We start from the raw sequence: 24240 nt of genomic DNA, 5'->3' as shown, positions 1-24240 counted from the left end.
ACACATTTACGCGTATATGCATACACTTGCTTACTCTCACGCATTCATACAGTCTCTGTCTCACACATTCTCTCAAACACACACGGACGTGCTCTCACTCTGTATCACACGTACACGCACTCATACACACACACAGATATATGCATAAACTCTTGCTTACTCTCACTCACGCAATGACACAGTTTCTCTCTTACCCATACTCTTTTTCAAACACTCACACGTGCACGCTCTCATACACACAAATTTATGCATGCACTCTCACTCGCACGCAATTTCATTCTATCAAAACACACAATCTCGCACACTCTGTCAAACACACGTTCTCTCACAACAGATACACACTCACTCTCTCACAGACACAAACACGCACGCACAAACGGACGCACTGTTTCTCACACACATGCTCACATAAACTCACGCTGTCTCACAGTCACATAACACGACCCACTGATTCAATCGCTAACTCACATACGCGTTCGTACTTAGACGCTCACTCGCGCATACAGACACGCATGCACCCGTTCACTCACACACGCATTCATTCACACATTCACACACACTCTCCCCATAGAATGCGAAGAATCTATCAGAGCAAGGGAGAGAGATGCGGAGGACACGGCGAGACGCTGAACTGGAGAGGCGAGACAGCGAGAGTCAAGAACCATACAGAGCATGAACCAACAGCAGAAAGCAAAAATAACGTTGGCGAGAAAAATAGATACTTATTAGTCAAAAGGGTTGAAGTTAGGATTTGAGGAAGAGAACGCGAGTCATAGAGAAAGAAAACCAATTCACCCGAGCAATATTTCAAAGAAACAAACTGGGCAACGTCAAGTACTGATAGAATGGAGCGAATGGTCTCGAATGAGCTGCACATAGCATTGAAACTGGCGGAACCGCTCATCCCGAAGCGAGATCAAGGTTAATAGCCCCGCTTCCTAATGTGAACAGTAAGCACGGTTTGGTTATCAGACACTGTAATCGAGCTAACACTGTGCTGCCGAGGGAACGCAAATTCCAACATTCACCCGGCAGGTGAGACACGCTGTCCGGGCAGAGAGGGATGGCTACCGGATCGCAAACCGGATTGATTCAGCCATTCAATATCTAGCCAGCCCCAATAGGTGCTGAGCTAGTAGTTACTCAGTAAAACAACATCAGCACCGGCCTGCTCCGTGTTACTTGTGTGTGTGTGTGGAGGAGGAGATTCTCCTCGTGAAGAATCTCGGCCTGTGGTGTAGAGTTTAATTCCTCATTTCAGACGGTCTGGTGACCTGATGAGCTGCCGCCTGTTGGATGCTGTCACAGTCCAAGATACCTTTGTCTGGGCAGGGTGTTCTGCAGGGGGATAGGCTCACTTGGCTGGGAATAAGGCCGGGACACGGTGTTCCATGGCCTTCCGGTCTGATCCCCCTTGGGTCGGCTGATTTCAAGTCAGAACTGACCAAGACTATACAGGGAATCTCATGAGGCTTTTTGTTTTGTTTTGTCTGCCCATGGGCCCAATCTCATGGGTCAATGGACCTATTTCAGCTTCTGGACCTGGACTGGGCTACGCTTAGCCTCATGAGCTGGGAGACAGACGCATCGGTTTGAAACTGGCCTAGGGGGTAGTGTCACTGCTCCCTGACCTGGCTGAGCCTACCTCGGTTGACGATTTTGCCGAAGATGTTGGAGCTCTGGCTTGTTGGACAGTTCCAGCGTCGGTTGCGGAATTGCCACTTGCACTCCCTGATCGCGGTCTGCACTCCCCCGGTGATGCTGTGCAGAATGCCCGGGTTCTGGCGAATCAGTTTCCGTTGCTTTCGGCTTAGCAGTTGCAGACTCGGGTCCAAAACCAGCTGGACGTATTTAGAGTCGGTGAGTAAGTTGGAGGAGGAAGCAATGTTTACAATGCCCCTGAAACACACAAACAAGCAAACAAAATAGCAAAAAGTGCACTTTGGAGAATGAATGCAACTTCCTAGCCGCGCACATAGACCTACTGCTCAGATGGCATTGATAGACCTGCTCTCACACCTGTCCGGGAATCCCTGCTGCTGTTGCTGGGCTATTTTATTTGTTAAAGACACTTATTCGGGCTTATGTTTGAGGGCAGGGTGACTTGCGACGGGGGGTGGGGGGGGTAATTGTATTGAAACTTACCACCATCTCCCACTGTTAGTTACCGCCAGCGTGTTGGACAGAGAGCTGAACGCCAGAAACCACAGAGTCTTCAGTCCCAGAACTAATGCCATGCTGCTGTTCGGTCAGGAGCGATCATTCACAACAAAACAAGAAGGAGTGTTTTTGTGGGGCAGAGTTTGTCGCCTCCGTTACCCCCGCCCAGCACAGAGACGAATTCAATTGTGGAAGAGTGGCAAGTTTGTGTACAACAGGTCTGACCTTCGCCAATGAGTGGAAGGTCCCCGATCACAGAACTTTCATCACGGGGTTTGCTGCGTTCTTATAAGTTTGTAGGACGAGCTTTTTGGGGGTGGAGGGGGGGGGGGAAGTGGCGGATAAACCTCCCAGTTTCGAGGAACAATAGCGAGAAGGCGATACATTCTTCCCCTATCGCCTGCGCGATCCGACCCAAGAGCTGTCCATCAAAATGTCCATCATCCGCTCGCTGGAAGACAGCCCATTCAGACGGTTTAATGCCCATGGAAGCCACGCCAATCTGATTGTTCAAGTATTTTCCGGGACTGTCAACCAGCCGCCACTGTGTGTCGGAACGTGTTCGCAATTCTCCAGTAAATGGCCTCACTCCTTGCCTCGCAGGGGTCGGCATTTTCTGTCAAGAGAATAGCAATGCTATCTCTCGTTCGCAAAGAAACCGGACCGGGGAACACTCGTTGTCCTCCCTGAACTCGCTTTTTTACAAACTGTGGCTCACACACACTCGCGGCGAGGGGCGCCCAGAGCCCACCATTGAAATGGCTGTTGACGCCTCAGCCGGGGCATGTTCTTTTTTTACCTTCCGGCTGCAAAATGAAGTTTGCTGAAGGTCACTGTCAGTTTGTTGGAGCTGTCACGGACTCAGCCAGGCTGTGTTCAAGCATCTGTGTGTGTGGTGTGTTATACAGTGATAAACAAGCCGAGAAACTGTTCCTCTCTGTCAATCCCATAATATCACAGCAGCAGCTGAAGAGACTAGAATAGACATCGAAATACAATATCCCACTTGATAAACTGGTCAGCATTTTCATTATGCTCTAATCGCCCCATTCAAAGATGGTATGATACACCTCTGAAGTAGGTTGGGTTGAACGCAGATCTCCTGGATCTGGAGGTATATACACTACCACTGTACCACAACAGCACTCTTCCTGCCAGCCTTGGAATTTGATTTTTGATTTGGTGTCTGGAATTTTCTCCAAAGTTATGGGGCAGCGACTTTCATTGCTTGTCCAGTCTCTCCTCAAAGCAAGTGATAACGTTTTAAACAGCCAGTTTTCCGCTTTATTAAATCTCCCCACAACTGGGAAATTACCTGAAGCTGGAACTACCAGCCACACCGTGGAAATGGCCCCGGCTGCGTCCCTGAAATTATTTCGCGCACTCAAGATGGTGTCAATGTCAAAGCGACCGGAGTATCCGTAATTATTTGGTAACCGCGCGAATTATCATTGTTATATAACGCGATATTATCTCTAACGGAGATCACAACGTGTAGAGCTGGATGAGCACAGCAGGCCCAGCAGCATCAGAGGAGCAGGAAAGCTGACGTTTCGGGCCTAGACCCTTCTTCAGAAAAGTTTCCAGACCCGAACCGTCAGCTTTCCTGCTCCTCTGATGCTGCTTGGCCTGCTGTGTTCATCCAGCTCTACACCTTGTTATCTCAGATTCTCCAGCATCTGCAGTTCCTACTATCTCTGAAACAACATTACCTATAACGGCTACTGTTTCAATGCAAACATCTCTTTAACATGCAAAATGTATTCTCCTTGGCCAGGATATTCAGTAAGTCCATTCTAGAAAAGGGAGAAACAGGTTTATGGTTTTGTTTAAACAAATTATATGACCACGATTTGCCAAATGGACATCGTCTCAGATTATCCATACCTGATGATTTACAAGATCGATATGTTGTTGCTGAGGGGTTTTAAAAAACTGCATCGTAGGACAAGTTGGGGGATGTTCCTGATGATGACTGTCCTCGCGATGGCGCTCTAGGGCCGTCAGAGCAACGGATGGGGCACTGGGGTCGTTTCCACCGGGGCCTGAGTTCAATATGACATTGTTTCTTACCCGGGGGAAAATCTCTTCAACGCTTGCCATTACTGAAGCGTCAGAAGTGAAAGTGGGAGACAATTTCAAATGGTTGCAATGTCCACAATCGTTAGAGTTGTGATTATGGCTCCAAAAGCAGATGCTGTCAAAGCAGCAGAAATATATTCAACAACAAGGCACAAACGATTTCCTCAGTCTGTGAAACGCATCTTTCGTCTAGTTAGAATATTCATAATAACATACAAAATCCACGTGTTGTTTAAAGTATCGACCGGCGTCTTGATAAACTAGCGCTAGTTTCGTGTGTTTGGCATCTGGTCCGATTGCATTGTTCACCAGTGAACACAGTGATTCGTTACAGCACTGTGTTGAGGTGTGTTTACTACATTTCCAGAGTGTATGATGTTTCAGAAACATTCACGTGTTTTGAGAATCTGTCACAAGTGTGAAGGTTTATTCTCCCGTACTTTGATCTGTTCAAACCCCAGTCTCTGGGTCTATAACATGATGTGACATAAAATCTCTTTGCAAGTGTTCAAAATAGGTTCCTTGAGCATTAGGAAATGATTTTGCCAAAGTTCTCTGTTTACTTGGAGAAACATAGTATTTAAAACGCGTTCTGCATGAATTTGGCGTTGTTATCTATACTGTGTGTGTGTGTGTGTGTGTGTGTGTGTGTGTACAATAGACAATTCAGATCCTGAACTAGTACCAGAAAAGGTTTGTGTTCTGTCTAACGACCTTTGTAAACACAGCATGTCCACCGCCAAGTGATAGATGAACCAATTGGATTCTAATTAAATTTTTCCCGAATCTTCGGCCATTGTTAAGCGCCCTCGGCGGTGAAATTTCACACTACGCCGAAGGACATCAGATATAATCCATACATGTGACAGTGCTAAAAACCCACGCCACGCATTTAAAATCCCAGTTTAATAATTGGCAAGGAAACCCCTCCCACCCTGTTCGCTATCATTCAGCAGAAAGACCTCGATAATTTCTTTGTCCATGGGGCGCTCCTGAGGTGTAGTCCCTGGAAAAGTCCAGTTCGCTTTCAGCCAGAACACCCACTAATTGGTGTGCGGCGCTCTGTTTATTGATGGTACGCCCATTGTAGGGTGTGGTTCACAGCTATCACCTGATGCTATTTCTTGTATAAAGTGCTGTCGTTTGCACTTACAGTTTATTACTAAACGCAAGGTATGATTTGTACTGCTGGACAGTGAGCTAGGCGCTGAGGAGTGGCCTCAAAGGGATACTTGGTCACGTTCACAATCTGAAAATGAGCTTTATCGCTCTAAGACTGAATTTAAGAGAATGATATCATGTTATAATGTAATGGAAACTGTTGTAGTTTCATACAATATTTTACCTGCCAACACGTTCGTTCTGTTTACAGGTGCTGCTGTCAATTCAAAGGCCGTCACCTCAGTAATCCCTTTAATGTTATGTGAATTGGGTTCTTGTCTTTTCCGCTAGCAGCAAATCGTGGAAACTGCCTTTCCTATAACACGCTTTACGGCAGGGCAATGCTACGCTGTCACCTGATACCTTGCACACTCAATGAGCCTGTCCCCGCTGTGTGGTACGATTCTGGAGTTTCCTGAGTAGGTAATCAACGTGATCTGCTCCGATACAATGGAGAGTTCCCTGTCACCTTAACACAAGTGCGCATCTCCATTGATCTGGAGGGAAATAGTGTTAGGCAGGCGGTTGATGGAGCGTTTTTGACAGTTTCCCTCGCTCTCTGTACGGTTTAGACATGGAATTCACTTTGAATGAATTCGTCGACAAATTTAGAAACGAAGAATAATGATGCCAATAAAGCCAAAATTGGAGAATTATTGCCGTGTTTGGCGGGCGGCTTGTGATACCATGGTGATCGGCTATATGTTGCGTTGTTATTGCAAGGAAGCACCAGTTCTGACATGGTACCTAGTGAGATGTGAGAGGCAGATTTGCAGTTAGTGAACTGTTCCTAAATTGCGCAACGGCGTCGTTTGCGGATTTCTTTTGGGACGTGGGTATCGCTGCCTGGGCCAGCATTAACTGCCCATCCTTCGTTGCCCTTGAGAAAGTGGCGGTGAGCTGCCTTCATGAATATGACTGAGGGGCCCTTTCAGAGGGCAAGTGAGACTCAACCATACTGCTGTGGGTCTGGAGTCACATGTAGGCCAGACCAGGTGAGAACGGCAGATTTCCTTCCCCAAAGGACATCAGTGATCCAGATGAGTTCTCACTTACACCAATCGCTTAGTTTCATGGTCGCCATTGCTAACATAGAAGTCGTTCCGAAGTTGTTAAATCTCAGTTGGGTTCGAGTTTCTCAGGTCTTTGGTCGTGGAAATTGAACCCATGCCTCTGAATCATTAGTCCAGGCTTCTGGCTTACTAGCCCTGTGACATGATTACTGTTACTTTATCCCGAATTAATGGGTGTTGCTAATTCAGTCGCAAGTCCTACCTTTATGGATTATTACTTACAACGTAATCGCTTGGGCCTCTTGTACTACAGGGTAGTGGTAGTGTCTCTACTTCGGAGCCAGAAGACACATGTTCAAGACCCACCTACTCCAGAGGTGTATCCTAGTACGCCTGAACAGGTTAATTAAAAGCATTTAAATCTGAATTAAGACTGCTCCCAGACCTATGGAGCATGCATGTGCTGCTTGTAGCCCAGCGCTGTCCTTTGTCAAGCCACTGAGTAGGCCGCTTGCTCACAGTCTGCTCCAGGATTGTGACCCATTATGCTGTGTTCGGGATTAGATGGCAATTAGAAATTTCAGAGGCGAAAAGGGCCCGGGTTTTTGGGAACGTTTATCATTTTCCTCTGAATTGCTCAAGCTCTTCCTCAGTCTTTCTCTGCCCCCCACCCCAGCCCCGAGCCCCCAACCCTCTCTCCCTTTATCCTCGAGAATCTGAAAGGGCTTGGCGCAATCATGCACATGAACCGATTTGCTGTTCAATCCATTTAGGGAGCCCATTGTCAGATGTCAGCTTCTCAAGATCCGGGTTCAAACTGGCTTCCCAAAAACGCCTCAGACATGAGCGCATCGTGAGCTCTAAAACCTGGTGAACTGAGGATGGGATTTACAGGAAAGAGATTCTCTTCATAAAAAAGGGAAAAGGTAAACCGAGGAAGGAAGAAAACAGGCTTTTAAAATAAAATCATGAGATATCAAAAGGGGGGGGGGGTATCATATTAGACGTCAATTGATGCGTCCATCTCGATATGTGCATTCCATATGAAGACATATTTCACGATGGATGTTAAACCATGTCATTTGGATGTTGAATGGTTACTGGTCTCTCTATATCTCAGTCTTGTGTATCATTCTGGGACTGGATGCTCGAAATGACGGTCCTTCGCCTGCTTTCAAGCGACACTGGAGATGGACAGCCGCCAGATTCCCCCGGGAGGGGGAGGGGGTGATCATTGTCGGAGCTGTGGTTTTATTCCCAATGCCCATTTGAGGAGTCGGGGTCCTCCTTCCTTCAGTCCCAGCCGGTCCGACATGCACACACAAACACACGCGCGCGCGCACACACACACACACACACACACACACAAACACAGACACACATACGCACATATCAGGAGAGAGAGGGACGAAATGAAACCCCCTCCTACCTCCTCCCCTCTCCCAGTCGTTGCGGGAGATGAAAATCCGCGGGTGAACTGAGCGGAACAGGAGAGAAAGCAAGGGAAGGACGGTGTTCCAGTGCCTCTCTCTGAGCTGGACAGACACCAAAATGTGGCCTTTCGCCGCAGCTCAGCTCCGAGTTTTCTTCTGTTTGCTCTACCCCGCCAACATCATCAGCCTGTGGTGGTGAGTCGGTCTCGGGTTCCCGAGGATACATGTCGGACAAGGCGTTGCTCGGTCTAGTGGGGGTGGGGGGAACTTGTAACAGAGGAGGCGGTGGTGCTTTTCGGAGGGCAGGGACAGAAAGCCCGGGGAAGAGAGGAGTGCGCGAGGGGAGAGAGAAGGGAGTAAGTCAGGGACAGGAGGGAGAGTAGGAGACGAGAAACAGGGTAAGCGGAGAGTAGAATGCAGAGAGAAGAGAGGGAGGAGGAAAGATTAGAGGGGGAGCGAAGAAAGAGGGAGAGGTGAGAAAGAGGGAAGACAGTGGGAGGAGAGGGAAAGAAAGGGAAGGGGGGAAAAGAGAAAAATGAAAGAAGATAAGGAAGGAAGAGCGGGACGGAGAGGAGAGGACAGAGAGACAGGAAGAGAGAGGGGGAACGAAAAGGAGGTGGGAGAGAGATAATGGGAGAGAGGTATGTCGGAGTAGGAGCGCAGAGAGCAAAGTGAGAAATAACGTGTTGGTAGAGAGAAGAGCGGGGACAGTAATTAGCAAGACGGTGTTATAGAGTAAGTGTGAAGGAAGGGTGATAGAGGGAGTGACGAAGAGAGAATATGATAGAGGGAATGAGGAGGGGGGCGAAAGGAGTGAGAAGGGAGGTGAAAAAAGGAGTGAGGAAAGAGGGTAATAGGAGAGTGAGAAGAGAGGATAATAGAGAAAGTGAGGAAGCAGGGTGATAGAGAAAGTGAGGAGAGAATAAAATAGACAGATTGAGGAGAGAGGGCGATAGAGGGAGTGAGGAGAGAGTGCAGTAGAGTGGAGCGGGAGCAAGCTGAAGTGTGAGGGAGCAAGAGCTCCATTGTGTTGACAACCTTTGCTTATTCTCAGTTGCAAACAGCACCCGTATCCGGAAAATCCCAGGTAGTTGATCTTGCCCTGACTCAGGGCTCGCTGTCTCGAAGCGAACGAGCACACAAATAGCGGAACCGCTTCATCAATCGAATTCCTAACTGCTAGCCGTTTATCCACGCTCTGTGTGCTTGGCAGATAAGGCTCCCTCGTCTCATTCCCGTACAACTTGCCTGGGAGTTCAATCATTTGCGTTTTCTTGTACACTTCCATCGTGGTTGTGAAAACTCAGTGGGTGTGTGTGTGTCTGAGAACACGAGTGAGTGTGAGAGAGGGAAACTACATCTGAATGTGTGTGAGAGAGTGTGTCTCCGAGTGAGTGTGTGTGTGAGAGAGTCTCCGAGAGTTTGTGTGAGAATGTGTCTCCGAGAGTGTGTATGTCTCCAAAAACGTGTTTGCGTGAGAATGTGTGTGGGCCTCCGACAGCGTGTTTGTGTGAGAATGTGTGTGTCTCTGAGTGTGTGTTTGTGTGTGAATGTGCGTGAGAGTGTTTCTCTGAGTGTGTATTTTTGTGAGACAGTATGCCTGGCTGTTTGTGAGAACGTGTGTGAGACTATAACACCTCTGAAGTGTGTGTTTATGTGAAAATGTGAGTATGTCTGAGTGTTTGTGAACATGTGTGAGAATGTGAGTGTGAGTGTACAAGGGAGTATGTCTGAGTGTTTGTGAGATTATGAGAATTTGAGTGTGTCTGAGAATCTGTGAGAGAAAGATTGTATAGAACAGTGTGTCAATGTGTAAGTTTGGGTGTGTTAGAGTGAGTGTGTGTCAGTGTATGACTGTGAAGGTTTATGGGAATGTATGTATGAATGAGCGTGAGTAAAGTCAGTGTGTTTGTGTGTCTGTGACTAAGAGTCAGCGCATGAGTATGTGTCAGTAAGTGTATGTGTGTGTTTAAGTGGCTATGTGTCAGAGTGTGTGTGTGAATGCCATTGTGTGTGTGCCAGTGAGTTTGTGTGAGTTGCATGAGTGTCAGTGTTTGTCAGTTTGAGAGAGGGAGTATAAATGTAGCTGGTTGTAGGTATGGTTGTTGGTGTATGAATATGTGTGTGTGTAATGTGAGTGTGCCAGTGTGAGTATATGTGCGTGTCAGTGAGTGTGTGCATTTATGCGTGTGTAAGTCGGTTTATGACAGTGTGTGGGAGTGAGTGTTGTGTGCATTCTACTGAGTGAATATGTGCGTATGTTAGTAGGTGTGTGTGAATCTGAAATGTTCATAGGAGTGTGCGTGAGCGAATGTGAGAGAGGTAAGGAATTGTTTTGAATTTGTTTGAGTGCGGGTGGATATGTCGGTTTGTGAGTGTGTGAATGAGTCTGTCACCGTGCCTGAGTATGTGTTTGCATGAGCATTCATCAGCATGTTTATGTCAGTATGTGTGTGTGTGGCGGGGTGGAGGGTTGCTGGCGGGATGTGTTCGGGGGTCCAGTGTGCGAACGTGCGTCCATGTGTGTGTTTTGGGAAATGTGAGTGTGTGTGTTTGTGTGGGTGTGTGTCAATGTGAGTGTGCGTGTGGAGTCAGTGAGAGTGTGTTTGAGTGTCAGTGTGTGTCTGTATAAACTATGTGCCAATGCGTTTGTATCTGCATGGATCTGTTTGTTAATGTGTGTGGGTCAGTGTGTGTGTCTGTATGAATGTGTGTATCAGTGTCTCTATGAATGTATACGTCAGTGTGTCAGTGACTGTGTGAGTGAATGCGTGTGTTAGCGTGTGTTTCTGTGTGAATGAATGTGTTAGTGTCAATGTTTGTGTCACTGAGTGTAACAGCTAATGAATGTGTCAGTGAATATGTGGAAAGTCTCACTTTATTCTGAAGTAACGCTGTGCCGCTGGTTTGACCCCTGCGCTGCAGGACGGTAGGAAGCCCCTTGGTCATGGATCCCAACAGCATCTGCAGGAAAGCCAAGCGGCTGGCAGGCAGGCAGGCTGAACTGTGTCAGACCCAACCGGAGATCGTCAGCGAGGTGGCGAAGGGAGCCCGCCTTGGGATCCGGGAATGCCAGCACCAGTTCCGATTCCGCAAGTGGAACTGCACCACTCACAAGAAATACTTCAGCAAGATCCTGCAGCAAGGTAGAGATTCTCACTCTGGCTTGTCTGTTAGGGTGGGGTGGGTGGGAGGGGGATCCTATTCCAACATTATTCCAACCAAGTACTTTAAGACCAGCTGGAGGATCGAACGCACACCCGTGTTGCAGGAGACCCTGGGAACAGGGTCAGACACACAGAGAGAATCCAAGACAGACGAGAGAGACCAAAATAGACAGGGACAGACAGAGAGACAAGAAATAAGCTTGGCCGATACACAGGCAAGTAGCAGGGCGAGGGAATACCCGGCTAAGCCAGGCATATTGCAGAGAGAGAGGGAGCGAGAGGTGTGAACTGCTTAAACAAGGGTTAGAAAACGCTGGGGTTATGTGTCTCCTCAGAAAACCAGGTTCTGCTTAGTTTGGATGTATATCTCATTACTAGAATTCGGCAAGCCTCCTGCACATGGTCCTACACATGGAACATCGGCCTCCAGCGTACAGCGTGAAGTCCCACTGCGTAAGAAATGTGAGCAACACTCAGGCCAACGCTGGGGAATATTTCTGCCCCCTTCACCGTTCCCACACCGCCCTTTCCCCCTCCACCCCGCAAACCTGGCCCTGCTGAGATGGAACTTCCTGGTTTATTATTCATTCATTTACTTATGCATGATACAAACTTGAGTCACGGCACAACGCAATCGATCCAGGTCTCAATCCACTGTCAGGGATGTGAGTAGTGGTTTTACACACAGAGAGCCCTCAGACAGATTGCAGCGGGGCACAGCTCACTGGCCCCTGGACATTTTGTCCTCAGCTTCCTGGGATATTGCTCATTGCTGCAGTCATTTCAGACTCCAGCATTTCCGCTGCATTTTCAGTGTATTCCCAATGTAATCCTAGTGTATTCCCAATGTATTCCTGATTATTCCAGTTTCATCCTGGCGTGTTCCCGATGTAGTGCTGATATACTCCCGATGTATTCCAAGTGTAATTCTGGTGTGTTCCTGGCCCCCACTAACTGATGCGCTTTCACTAGTTCCCTGGTCGGGATCTTTGCTTCATTCTGGTGTTGTCTGTGTGAACACGTTCACATTATAGACACTTTCAATAAGTAATTCACTTCCTTGCTGTAAACGTATTAACACTTTTGTGTTTTTTTTAAAGAAAATCAGACCTGATTCTTTTTGGTGATAATGGGAACTGCAGATGCTGGAGAATCCAAGATAACAAAATGTGAAGCTGGATGAACACAGCAGGCCCAGCAGCATCTCAGGAGCACAAAAGCTGACGTTTCGGGCCTAGACCCTTCATCAGAGGGTCTAGGCCCGAAACGTCAGCTTTTGTGCTCCTGAGATGCTGCTGGGCCTGCTGTGTTCATCCAGCCTCACATTTTAGTACCCTGATTCTTTCTGGGTCGTATGATTAGGTTCCCAATTACAAGGAGACGGTGAAGAATCAGCAAAGTTTTGAGTTTCGGTTTTGGGATGTGGCCGTCTCTGGCAAGGCCAGAATTTGTTACCCATCCTGAACAGTTCTTGAAACTCAACAGTCTATTTCTGCTTCATTTTGATATAACTGAATGGCTCGCTGTTACATTTCAGAGGGCAGTTCAGAGTCAATCACATTACTATGGGTCTGGTGTCACATGTAGGCCAGACCAGGTAAGGGTGGCAGTTTCCTTCCCTAAAGGACATTAGTGAACCAGATGAAGTTTCCAGAAAACCCAGTTGTTTTATGACTAAAGGTGAAGCTAGCTATTTTCACATTCCTGGTCTCCCACTGTTACATTACATCATTCCCAAAAGTGTCAGTGGGTGCACGGGTTTTAGCCTGGAGTGTGACCAGGGCAGATAGGTAGCGAAATTGGGTAAAGTTTTAATTTTGGGTTCAGACTCCTCGTGGATAGACAACAACCCAACACTCGGAGTCGAAATGAAAGCTCTTTATCCAGAGAGAGAGGGGTGCATGTGGGATTCACTGACATGGCGGGGGGCGGGGTGAAGGGTATTGGGAACAGTGCATTTAAAAGGAGTCAAGATGAGAGAGAAAGGAAGAGGAGGTGATGAGTGAGACAAGAGGCAGCTCGAGCACAGCGTCAACCTGCTGATTTGAATGGTCTTTTCAGCGTGACTGCATATGTTAATGGTAACGTTCATACACCGTTTATAATTCATACATTCTAAATCTGGTTAACACTGTGTGGTAGCTATCATACAGTTGGCACTTGCCATATATTAGCCCTCTTCTTCTCACCAGATATCAGAGAGATTGCCTTCGTTTACGCTGTCACCTCGGCCGGCGTGCTCTACACGGTGAGCCAGGCCTGCAGCATGGGCGAGCTGCTGCAGTGCGGCTGTGAACGCACCTTGAGCCGGGCGCCACTCCACTCGCCCGCTCCTGGCACCGAGACCACGGCCTGGGAGTGGGGCGGCTGCGGAGACGACGTGGAGTTCGGCTACGCCAAGTCCAAGCAGTTCATGGATGCCGAGAGGAAACAGGGACAGAACGACATCAAATCCTTGATTAAGCTGCACAATAACGAGGCTGGGCGCTTGGTAGGTTCAAAGTGTCATCAGAATCTCGTCTACATTGTTTCACACAAATTGCTTTGTGGGTGATTTTCCTCTGCGCATTGTGAAACAAAATCTTTAGTATCTGCAGTACTAGTAACACTCGGGGAAGATGCCCTTGTTCTTGCTTGACTGTAAAGTGCTGACTGCCCAAAGACCAACGTATTCCACTGTTCAATGCACTCCTGGCGCATCCAATTACTGCTGTGTCCGAGTTGATTGAACTCTGCCGGTTGGCGCCATTCAGTGGGAAGATCTCCAATTCTGTGGGAGGCTCACAGACCGGAAACGTTAATTTCGTTTCTCTCTCCGCAGAGGTTACCAGACTTGCCGAGTATTTCCAGCATTTTCTGTTTTGCTTTTGTTTGTTAAAGAGTCGCACTTGCAACAATAGTCTGCTTTTGCAATACTGTCAAAGTTTTGAATTCTTACTTGCGCACCGTTTGTTAGATTTCTTTTAGAAGAAAAGATTCAATTAGTTAAACATTTAAGGATAGTTTCAGATCCAGATTTCGTCGCTGGCAGTCAGTTTGTAGGCTAAGTGCTGTTTCGTGTTGTCATGACAACTCCCTTTGCTAGAAGGGAAGTTGGGAGGTTTCATTTTGAAAAAAATCACTCGTGGGAGGTGGGCCACACTGGCCAGGCCAGCATTTGTTGCCCATCCCTAATTGTCTTCGGTGGTGAGGAGCCACCATCTTGAATTGTTGCAGTCATTCAGACATAGAGATGCTCACACCACTGTTTGGGAGTGAGTTCCAGGATTTTGAGCAACAACAGTGAAGGAACAACACAGTTCCAATTTGTGGTCCTATTTTGCATGTTCGTCTGTAAGGTTGTAAGTCCTGGGCTGGGGTATGTGGCTTAAAGGAGAATTTGCAAGTGGCGATGCTATCATTGGAACTACAATATGTTTTGGTCTTTGTTTTTCACGGGACTTTGGAGCACCTAAAGAGACCGTTCTGTACATTATATCTGTACTGGCTCTCTGCCAGCCCAAACCAAACCAAATTTCCTGTGCCCCCCTTCTCCGATTTTCACCCAAAAGATATGGCAATCTATGCCTCACTAGTCTCCAGAGCAAAGTATTTGAAGCTGTAACTTTGGGTGAAGCTGACATTTATGACCTCAATTCTGCAGTTAACAGCCCCCAACTAATTGGTCACTCCTCAATAAAGTACAATTGTCTTTCGTTCAATCTCGATCAAATCTCCCTCCAAACTTTAAAATAAACTGCTTCCCAACCACTCCTCTGTCTACTAAAGACTTCCTCACCTGATGAAATGGCCTTTGTTTCATCCCAAACCTGGCTTACCTACAATCCTAACACGTTTGCTTTGACGTGAAGCATGCGTTTTCTGACATTGTGGACTAAAAGTCTGTACAAATGCTCAATTACTAGCCAGAAATTGACATTTATATGGAGTTGCATTTATTGGTTGCATAGCAAATATGGTGCACACAGTTCAGATTTTGCAGAAATCAGTCAATATTATCATGAGTATCACAATTGGTAACTTTGATGCTGTGGGCTGATGAAACTGAACAGAAGAGGGAACTAATGGCTTTGGAGTAATTTGCTGCCATGCAATAAACGACAGGTGAGATATTAAGCACTAGGAGAGATTTCCAGGGAGTCAACATGGTTCCATAACCAATTTAGTTGAGAATTCTCTCCCCATGATTGTTAATTACCTGTGTGAAAAAGTATGTACATTGATGAAGCTACTTGACAACTGAAGGGTTGTCACTGTTGGATATTAAGCATATGATCTCCCACACCCTTGACTAGGTCTGTGTGTGGATAACATCGTCATTCCTTGCAGAAGCCATTGTTGTACCCATTCTGGTATAATATTGGGTGATGACCAATTGAAGCAGTTGAAATTAATTCCACAAGTTCGTACCATGTGGGTACCATGGGGGCTGGGGTGCATCATCATCCCCCAAAATAATGTTTTAATTTTAATTTGGAAGTTTAGTTTATAATTTAGACTTATGTTACTGCACTCCTCAGGGGCTGCCAATGTTACCTTTAGCTTAATTTGGACAATTAGCATTTAAAGTAGTGGATCTCCAAGCCAATGGTGCAAGTCTTGTGGCATAGAGGCATGTCCTTACATCCGGACCAGAAACTCCAACTGGCCTTTAAAAGTAACTTTTCCTTTAGAACTCCAATTCAACGTCACAGAGGAGCTATCAGTTCCAGCAGCAGAGGTGCTGTGGTGGAGAGGTAACATCCTCAAAGAACAGTTGCACCAACTTGCATAATGCAATACTGGAATGCAGGTTTTACTAGTGAAAAAGCAGCATTATCATAGTGCACATCAAATGTTCTGGTTAACCTTGACTTCTTTGAAAATATTGACATATTCATGCTATCTCATTTTGCTGCCAAAATATTGAGTGTGTCCATTCTCGTGTTTTTCCATGTCAAAACCAAACCTTAGTTCTCCATAAAATATAAATATAATTCTGTTCAAAGTGTAATATATGTGCAGGAATCAATTTCAACACAGCCTAAAGAGGAAGATTTTTTTAAACCAATGGAACAAGTGTCAGCACACCCTTTAAATGTATACAGACAGAATCATTTTGAACAAGGTGATGAGTAAATAACATGTTACATGACCAATAAAAGATGGACAAGTTGGGTCCATTTACTTTTAACAGACTTAACACCCACACTAATTAGCAGTCAATAGTGAGGTAACGAGGCATCCAATTTGAAGGTGAATATGGACCAATGGCAGCTATGTAGTCTGTGGTGGCAGCATTCAATGCTTAACCACCTGTAAAATGCATAATGTAATTTTAATAGAGAGGTGCTTTGGCAACAAACATAAAGATATAAAAATGTTTATTGGGTGCTGATAATGCATATTATTCATTCTTCCACTATTGCCAAGACATCAACTAAATTGTTGGGCATTCTCTGACTATTTAGTCAGGAGGTCCTTCCACGAGAATCTGAGCATTTGTCCAGCATCAATGCTTTCAGTGTTTAGCAGGACCGGTGACCTTACAAATTTCAAACCTGTGTTTAGCAACTGCTGTGTCCGTTCACCTTTGATAGAGTAGCAACCCTGATTTAAAGTAAACTAAATAACTTTATTAAATGTTCATTTCAGCATTGTTCTAGAAATGTTGTAAAAGTTATTGACCACTATTAATTCAAACCCTACCACACAAAACTGTATTGAAAAACTGCATATTTGTGGTAGAACTCACCAAAGGTTAAAATTTTGAATCAGTCTGTGACATGATGAATTTCAAGGCAAGGCAATCTGCGAGGGAACTGAGCTAAACTTGGCTACAACTAAACTACAAAGCTTTAGCACTTCTTTGATGGTAGACTTTAAGCTATGTTCCAGAGGTGAAAGGACAGTGAACTCAGTAACTGTATTACTTAGTCCCTAGCAGAAACAAGATAACCCCAATCAGCCTGAACTGGATTCCAATCTGAAAGACACAAGTGACAGGGCACAATGTTTACAAACTGTATGAAAAGATAGGATAGGGCAGTCTCACTGTTACGGTACCATAAATAAAAGATGTCAATGAATACACACATTTATTATTCTTTTCAGGTTGTGAACTGATGGTTTATAAATCATTTTTCCTTGATAGTTTTTCAGTTAGTAAACTATTTACGATAGATCTTTATGCTGCTCCTTTAAATTAACTTCAAAGAAATGCAGATAGTTCATTCTCCCCAGCTGATTTCTTGACTGCCTAGGGAATCCTTAGTGAGAGACACAATGGTTATCACAGCTAAACAGGCAAGTGAAGTTGAGGCCACAAACCGATCAACCATGATCTTATTGAAAAGACTTGAGGGGTTAATTGCCTACTTCTGCTTCTAAATCACATAGTTGAAAGCTCACTCTCCAGGCAATAAGCACACACATAAAAACCGGCCCAACGTGCTTACTGTGTATCACTTTCAATCCTCATCATTGCTGCCTTGCACGTAGAAGGACTTTCTTCAACCTTCTTGTCGATCTAATTTTCAACATAAATTGTCACACTACCATTTACAGTATACAATATTCAGACTTCAGGCTCCAGGGTGTCACTTTCATATCGGTACATGGCAGTTCACTGTTATCATTGAGACTTCTTAATTCTAACTTTAGTTTAAGGTTGCCTGGAAACCACTTGCCACTGTCAAACCCCTCCAAGGCTTAAACCAAAGAGGTAAAGGTGAACTGAAACAAAACAAGCTAGAGCTTAGTGCTGGAATATTTGTACTGCATTCATATGTCACCTCTGTTTTTATAGTTCTGTCACCGACTTAAATGAAGCTGCTCAATGCTAACTTTGAATTGTCATCATAATGTGAGCCGTTGAATATACTTAAAGCTGAGTTAGACAGACTTTTGATTTACAAGGGAGCTAAGTTATTGGGGGTAAATCGGTTACAAGCAGGCCAACCATGATCTCATCAAATGACAGCGCAGGCTTCTAATTCTTGTGTTTTTGTGCTTTGATCTGAAGATATCAGCAGTAGTAATTTCTAGGTTAAGGGCTCATTGGTAATCTAATTATTGAACATCAAAGCATTTTGTCATTTTCTGTTTGGTAAGAGATAACAAAAGGTAACATAATTTGTACAGTGGACATTTTTTGTTTATTAGGATGTATTTAAATATCCTGCATCATTACAGTTAAATGAAGAGTTGTGATGTAGCAACTTGTGTGAAATGCTAAGGTTACAGTTTAAAAAAAAACACCTTCTGGAAGTGGCTTAACGCCTGGGTCATGTAATGTCCAATATATAATTAAGATTTTATTTTTGCAAGTAATAAGCAGAGTTCTGGTGCAATACATGGTCACAATCCATGGCTTGAATATCTGTATTATGCTTAATAGTTTAGCTGTTTACCTTTTCAAGTCCTGCTGAAACATTTCAACAAAGTACACTTTCAATGAAGCAAATTCCAATTACAGGTATAGCAAACCTAGATAATCTTATTGCAAAATGCATAGCAGACTTGAATAGAAACAATTGAACGATAGATTGAAGTTGCTGATGGACCTGATATGTAGATTGAGACACAGAAAATTCATTGTCTCAGCTCAGTGCCCATGCCTGTAAAATGAGCCAACATAAAGAATTTATGATTCTCTAGATTACTGAATACGGGTACAGTAATTTCATCTAAATATCCGCAATGCTGGACTTTAAAAAGAGCCGATTGCCTGCACTGTGCTGAAGATATGTGTTTATCTAGAGCAATCTTTTGCTGTCAACTGTAAGTGTGTGGTTGTTACGGTAGTTAACTCATGTGGGGGTCCGAATTCCTATGGGCGCAATGTGTCCTAACATTCTAATTGTGTTAGTGAAGATTTCCTTTGTTCGGTTCCAACGAATCACAAACGTGATTTTGGAGTTTATAACTTGAGAACACTAACACATATTACGCCATGCAAATATTTTGGGACACGCAATTGTGTTCTTTTTAACTACAGAAACACAATCTTTTAGAACACATGCTTTCAAATGCATTCAAAACAAACACGATGTCTTAGAACACATTTTGCAGAACACTAAACACATTATTTTACAACGCATGTTTTAGAACCTGTAGACCTTTTTAGGAAATGTGAACATTATTTTAGAACTAATCAGTCGGGAATACGCATTTCTAAAGAGCAAAAAGTGTTCTTTAAAGAACACGCCATTCCTTCCAGCTTATTTGGCATCCGCAGAAAGGGATCACAGTACGTAACATATGAACGCATTACTTAGGAGTATTATGGTTTAAGACTAGTTTCTACGGAAACTGTTTGAGAACCTGTGTTTTCAGCATACACATTTGCATTTGCAATAAATGCCAAAGGAAATTTTGGATTTAAAATATTCGTGTACAATAGGGTTTCACAGAGAGCAAAGTTCCAATTACTGCGTGTTAATGGCAGCAGAACTGAAGGCCCAGATTTTGCACATTACTTATCCGGACAAAATTCATTATATGTACATTTATTATTCATTATAATAATACATTTATCATTTTACTGTAAATAGCAAGTCAAGAAAATATCTGTTTGCAATGATGCCAACACATTTTCACTCTCTCACTGTATGTCCTGGATGCAACTTTTGAAATTTTAATTTAAATACATATAAACAGATACACAGGATACTTTCTCATTGAACAACAGCATAAAGTGGAAGAATTTCCAGTTTGATTAGAAGTCGGATAGGGTAGCATGGACGTTGCTTTCATATCTCTGCACTCTTCCCTTACAGAGTAGTGTGAAGTGATGAGAAATATTCCCTGACTGATCAGCAATCTGACAGGCCGAATGTAAGTGCTTCTTCTGAGCCCCTGCCTCTTTTTTAAAAAACCATGGGCCCCTCCACATCACCGCCAGAGACAGCAGTGCAGCACTACCACTATCAGGAGGGTGTCATTACAGCGTGACCAGTTCAGATTGACAGTTTCCACAACAAGCCTTGACATTGAGGAGATGACACTGAAAAGAAGGATTGGAAATACAGACTGATAATCTAGCGTAGTTTTAGGGTGTAGCAGAATTAGAGTATGGGTGTCATTGAACGAGGAGAGGCGAGTATAATTCAGTTCCATTGTAAAATTATTCTTATTTTTGTACTTTATTATTAACTCCATTGTCCATATCTACGCTGGCATTGCCAATATCTCACTCACCCACTAATGGTGCCACTGCAGGAAATTCACTGATGGAGATGGGAGGACGGTACAGCAAACATACGAGTAGCCTTCATTGCAAAAAAGGACTGAAGAATTTACATGAAAACGTTGACAAGAAGTGTGCACATCCTCAGTTACAACGACCATGATTACAATAGTAATTTCAACTCAAGGTTACTTCATTGGCTGAAATAAGTATTTAAGATGTGTCAATCCAAATATTTGAGGGAGTTCGAACTTCTGAATATATATGCTTCTGTCTCCAAGAACATGTGCGTGTATTTATCGGCGTCACATGTTGAGGAACCAGTTAGGGCCCTTAAAAGCGGTAGTGTATTATTTGTTGTTTAAATGGAAGTGCATACCTGATCCAAACTTTCTGTCACTCAGTAACAATGTTCTCAACGAGATATTCAAGTCTCCCGTGCTTGCAAAATAAATTCTAAAGTCCCACCAGTTGACTAAGAGCATAGTTTGATGATGCGGAGACCAACTGGCTCAATAGTTGAACTGGAATGTTCTTTTGAATTAACATCAAGGGCTATCCACTGACCCATTAGCAAAGCAGAAGTGTCGTTTACTCCAGGATATTATATTTTTAAATATAAACATAATAAATTGAACACAAACTGTCAGGGTGTTACTTCTTTATTCACCTCTTGCTAGATCACTTTTCTCTTAAGCTAACTTTTTACATAGCTTTACATGATAGAAAAGCTTGGAGGAACCTTGTGTGGAACACAGTTATCGTCATCAACCTGTTGGACCAAATGGCCTGTTTCTCTGCTTTTGACCTCATGTAATTGACCCAACAGGCTCACGGTGATCATGCTTCCCACAAGCCTTCACCCCTCCCTGTGTGTTAACTGTGGCTGAGTCAGTAGCAATGTCTGCAGATCAGGAGGAGAACTCTACCTCATGTCCTGGCCAATATTTGTCTATCAATCAATAAAACAGACGATCTGGTCGTTATGACGTTGCTAGTGTGGGGAGTTTGTTGTGTGCAAAGTTTGCAGCCATGTTTCCCACATCGCTACAGCGACTACACTTCAAAAAGTAAAAGGCTGCAAAACACTTTGAGATGGCCAGATATAATGAAAGCTGCTATGTAAATGCAAATCTTCCTTTAATCGTTAGCGTAACCATCTGCTGCTTTTCCCCTCTCGCGTACATAACTAGCGTTTAAAACATGTTACATTTTAATGGATGTGGTTCTTCGTAGCAAGCGCAAAGTCAATTAATTGCTGCATAAGATCAATTTCTTGTACAGATCAAACTTCTGTCCCCTTCCAGTCAACCAGTTCAGTGCAGTTTATTTTTGTTTGTTATTTCGATTACAGTAATCCAATATTCATGGTATATATTGTTAAAGTCTTGTTTCTCTCTCCGCTGTCGTCTTTAACTTCAGATGGTTAAGAATTACATGCGAACTGAATGTAAATGTCACGGCCTGAGCGGTTCCTGTGCAGTTAAGACTTGCTGGAAGAAAATGCCCCATTTCCGTGAGGTTGGCGACCGCCTCTTGGACCGCTTCAATGGCGCCTTCAAGGTGATGGGCGGCAATGATGGGAAGACACTGATCCCAGTGGGGCACAACATCAAACAGCCAGACAAACAGGACCTGATTTACTCTGCCGAGTCCCCCGACTTCTGCCTGCCGAACAGGCGCACTGGTTCTCCAGGGACGCGGGGCAGGGTGTGCAATAGCACAGCTATGGATGTCAGTGGCTGTGACCTCCTGTGCTGTGGCCGGGGACACCGGGAGGAGACAGTGAGCTTTCAGGAGAACTGCCAGTGTCGCTTCCTTTGGTGTTGTGTGGTGCAGTGCAGACAATGCGCTGTCCGAAAAGAACTCAGCATCTGCATGTAGCCAGAATGCTTCCCGATAAGACAGTATCCCTCGAACTTGCGTTAAATCGAAACTGCAAAGCAAAACATCTGTTATCCAAAGAACAGGGTTTTTGGATAGGCTGAGATGGAAGTTACTACTCATGTCTGCAGGAATTCATTGCTAAACTGCAAAGTCCCTAGGCACGAATACGGAGTGAGGAATAACGTGTGAAAATTAGCACATCTTGCTACTCTGAAAGATTGTAAAATGTATTGAAAAGGAGCAATTTTCTAATTGCTCAGTCCACTCTTCAGATCAACAGTGAGACCATTCAGCGATTTGGTGGAGTACAACCCATTGTGGGAGGGGATACTGGGCCGGAGCTATATGTTGCCTGCAGCATAGAAGCGCTATTAACAATTAGAAGAAATATATCATTTCTGACTGAACACATATAGAGCTATTTTTGTATGTTTGTAAAAAGGTAGAGAGATTTTACCCTGTGGGTCATTAGTAAAACGTTGCCCAGGTGAGTGTGTTAGAAGGTCATGTTAATCGTTGCAGCATTGGGCTCCCTAACGTTGGCCCAGTTCATGCTCAATAGCATTAGACATGAAAATGGGTTATTTAAAAACGTTTGCTAATTTGATCAAGTGGTTTATTTTTCATTTACTGGCTATCTGTGCAGGAAATATAGAAAATTCTGCATAATAAATGGAATGGAAAAGATTTCAGTGTTTCGCTTTGCCCCTGGTTGAGTATGGCTATAGAGTTTCTGTGCCTGTGTGCCTGAGCCCTAAGAGAGTATGAGGGTGAGCAGGTGGATGTGTGATTTTGTGTGCGCACGTATGTATAGGGTGTCTGTCTCCATGTGCGTTTGTGTGTGCATAAATGTGTTTTTATGTATACGTGCATGTATATGAATCTGCGCATGCATATGGTGCGATTGCATGTACAGGATTTTGAACATTAATGTACACATATTTATGCAAGTGTTTATGAACGTGCGCGCGCATATTTATAGTGCACAGTGAAATCTAGTAATTCTACTTCGTTATAACCACGAAAAGAAAAGCTCAAAATGGCGATGAGTCAGTAGCCCGGTGACACCTTACGGTTGAGAAGCAATTGACTCTGGGGCCAGCCTTTAGTCTCTAGAATGAAGTCTGTCTGCTGGGGTACCTTAGGCATACTTGAAATATTAAGGTTAGAGATCGGTTTTCAATGATGATGGATAGCTCATTACGTTGGTATGGTGGTCCTCAGCAGGTATTCCAGACTTAACAAGTACGTACAGCTCTTTAGGATTAAGCAGGAGAACCTTTCAGCGTTCTGACATTTTGTTTTTCTGCTTCACTATCCCGGGTCTCTAATTCCCTTCGCTTTAGCATTTGTAGATGGTTAGAGTGTATGCAGATTTATAAATACGAGTATATTTTCCCCACATTTTTTAGGGAAGATGGGCATCACGAGCTAGGCCACCCCTAGTTGCCCTTCAATTACATTTCTCTGGGTCTGGAGTTATATGCAGGCGAGACCGGTTAAGGATAGTGCATGAGTGAAGCAGACCTGAGTGAAGAATGATAGCTTCATAGTCACCCTTAGTTCCAAGCTCAGTAACGGATGTTAAATTCCTTTAGCTGCCTTGGTGGGAATTGAACCCATGTCGCTGTAGCTTTAGACTAGACCTCTAGGCTACTAATCCAGTGATATTACCATTATGCTCCCATCTTCCCATCAGACTTCACTGTGCGGTGCCATACATGCCCATTTTTCCGAGATAATTTCATCTATGTGAATACCTTTCTCTAGCTGCACCAACCTATTGATCTCAGTTTTTGTGATAACAGGCTAAAAGCCTAGATGGATGTCTTAAACACGACAGTTGAGAGCTATTACTTGTTTTAAGGACAATCCAACAAAAAAAGAGTTGCGAAAATAAAGGCAGTTTAATCATTCATCATGGTTTATTTATTTGAGGAATGCTTAACTTGAAAAAAAATTGCGTCCTGCTTTTATGTGATGGAGAAGGATTAAAGTATGTACTGATACCCTATCCTAAAACCTGTGCAAAAATGGACAGACAATGAGCCCTTTCTACAGTACAATGGTGAAAAGGCTGTTACCAAGTTCTTCTTTCTGATATTTTAATCGTATCTTGAACACACTTAAAATAACATGCTTTCACTGAAATAGTGGAGAAAGTGGCC

The 24240-nt window shown here is 44.3% G+C and overlaps 2 protein-coding genes across 3 annotated transcripts in view; one reads left to right on the top strand and one right to left on the bottom strand.

The window, feature by feature from the left end:
• wnt1 (wingless-type MMTV integration site family, member 1) overlaps nucleotides 1–2308 on the bottom strand; it is a 45241-nt gene extending 42933 nt beyond the window's left edge. The window contains exons 1-2 of the mRNA XM_048523536.2: nucleotides 2146–2308; nucleotides 1646–1899 (exon numbers count right to left, since the gene is read on the bottom strand). Of these exons, the coding sequence (XP_048379493.1) occupies nucleotides 1646–1899; nucleotides 2146–2237 (346 nt within the window). The 5' untranslated portion in view covers nucleotides 2238–2308. The remainder of the gene's footprint in view (nucleotides 1–1645; nucleotides 1900–2145) is intronic.
• A 5491-nt stretch (nucleotides 2309–7799) lies between these two features.
• LOC125448306 (protein Wnt-6-like) lies at nucleotides 7800–22699 on the top strand. Of its 2 annotated transcripts, none has more exons than XM_048523537.2 (4): nucleotides 7800–8044; nucleotides 10775–10995; nucleotides 13209–13507; nucleotides 21608–22699. In XM_048523537.2, exons 1-4 carry the CDS (start codon nucleotides 7968–7970, stop codon nucleotides 22067–22069), a joined length of 1059 nt encoding a protein of 352 aa, XP_048379494.1. In that variant the 5' UTR covers nucleotides 7800–7967; the 3' UTR covers nucleotides 22070–22699. The 2 variants fall into 2 exon arrangements, with proteins under 2 accessions (XP_048379494.1, XP_048379496.1); XM_048523539.1 differs by lacking the exon at nucleotides 7800–8044 and adding an exon at nucleotides 8825–8936.
• Nucleotides 22700–24240: the final 1541 nt, after the last annotated feature.

This window comes from Stegostoma tigrinum, chromosome X (genome assembly GCF_030684315.1).
Source record: "Stegostoma tigrinum isolate sSteTig4 chromosome X, sSteTig4.hap1, whole genome shotgun sequence".
Lineage (NCBI taxonomy): Eukaryota > Metazoa > Chordata > Chondrichthyes > Orectolobiformes > Stegostomatidae > Stegostoma > Stegostoma tigrinum.
The sequence above is the reverse complement of the archived record's forward strand: the minus strand, read 5'-3'. Positions and strand labels throughout refer to the sequence as shown.

What these genes read in the sequence shown, in the direction of transcription:
- LOC125448306 (XM_048523537.2), top strand. Translation starts at nt 7,968, where the DNA reads ATGTGGCCTTTCGCCGCAGCTCAGCTCCGAGTTTTCTTCTGTTTGCTC. An exon ending in AACATCATCAGCCTGTGGTG is followed by an intron (nt 8,045 to 10,774) that starts GTGAGTCGGTCT and finishes CCTGCGCTGCAG; the next exon opens with GACGGTAGGAAGCCCCTTGG. An exon ending in ATAACGAGGCTGGGCGCTTG is followed by an intron (nt 13,508 to 21,607) that starts GTAGGTTCAAAG and finishes CTTTAACTTCAG; the next exon opens with ATGGTTAAGAATTACATGCG.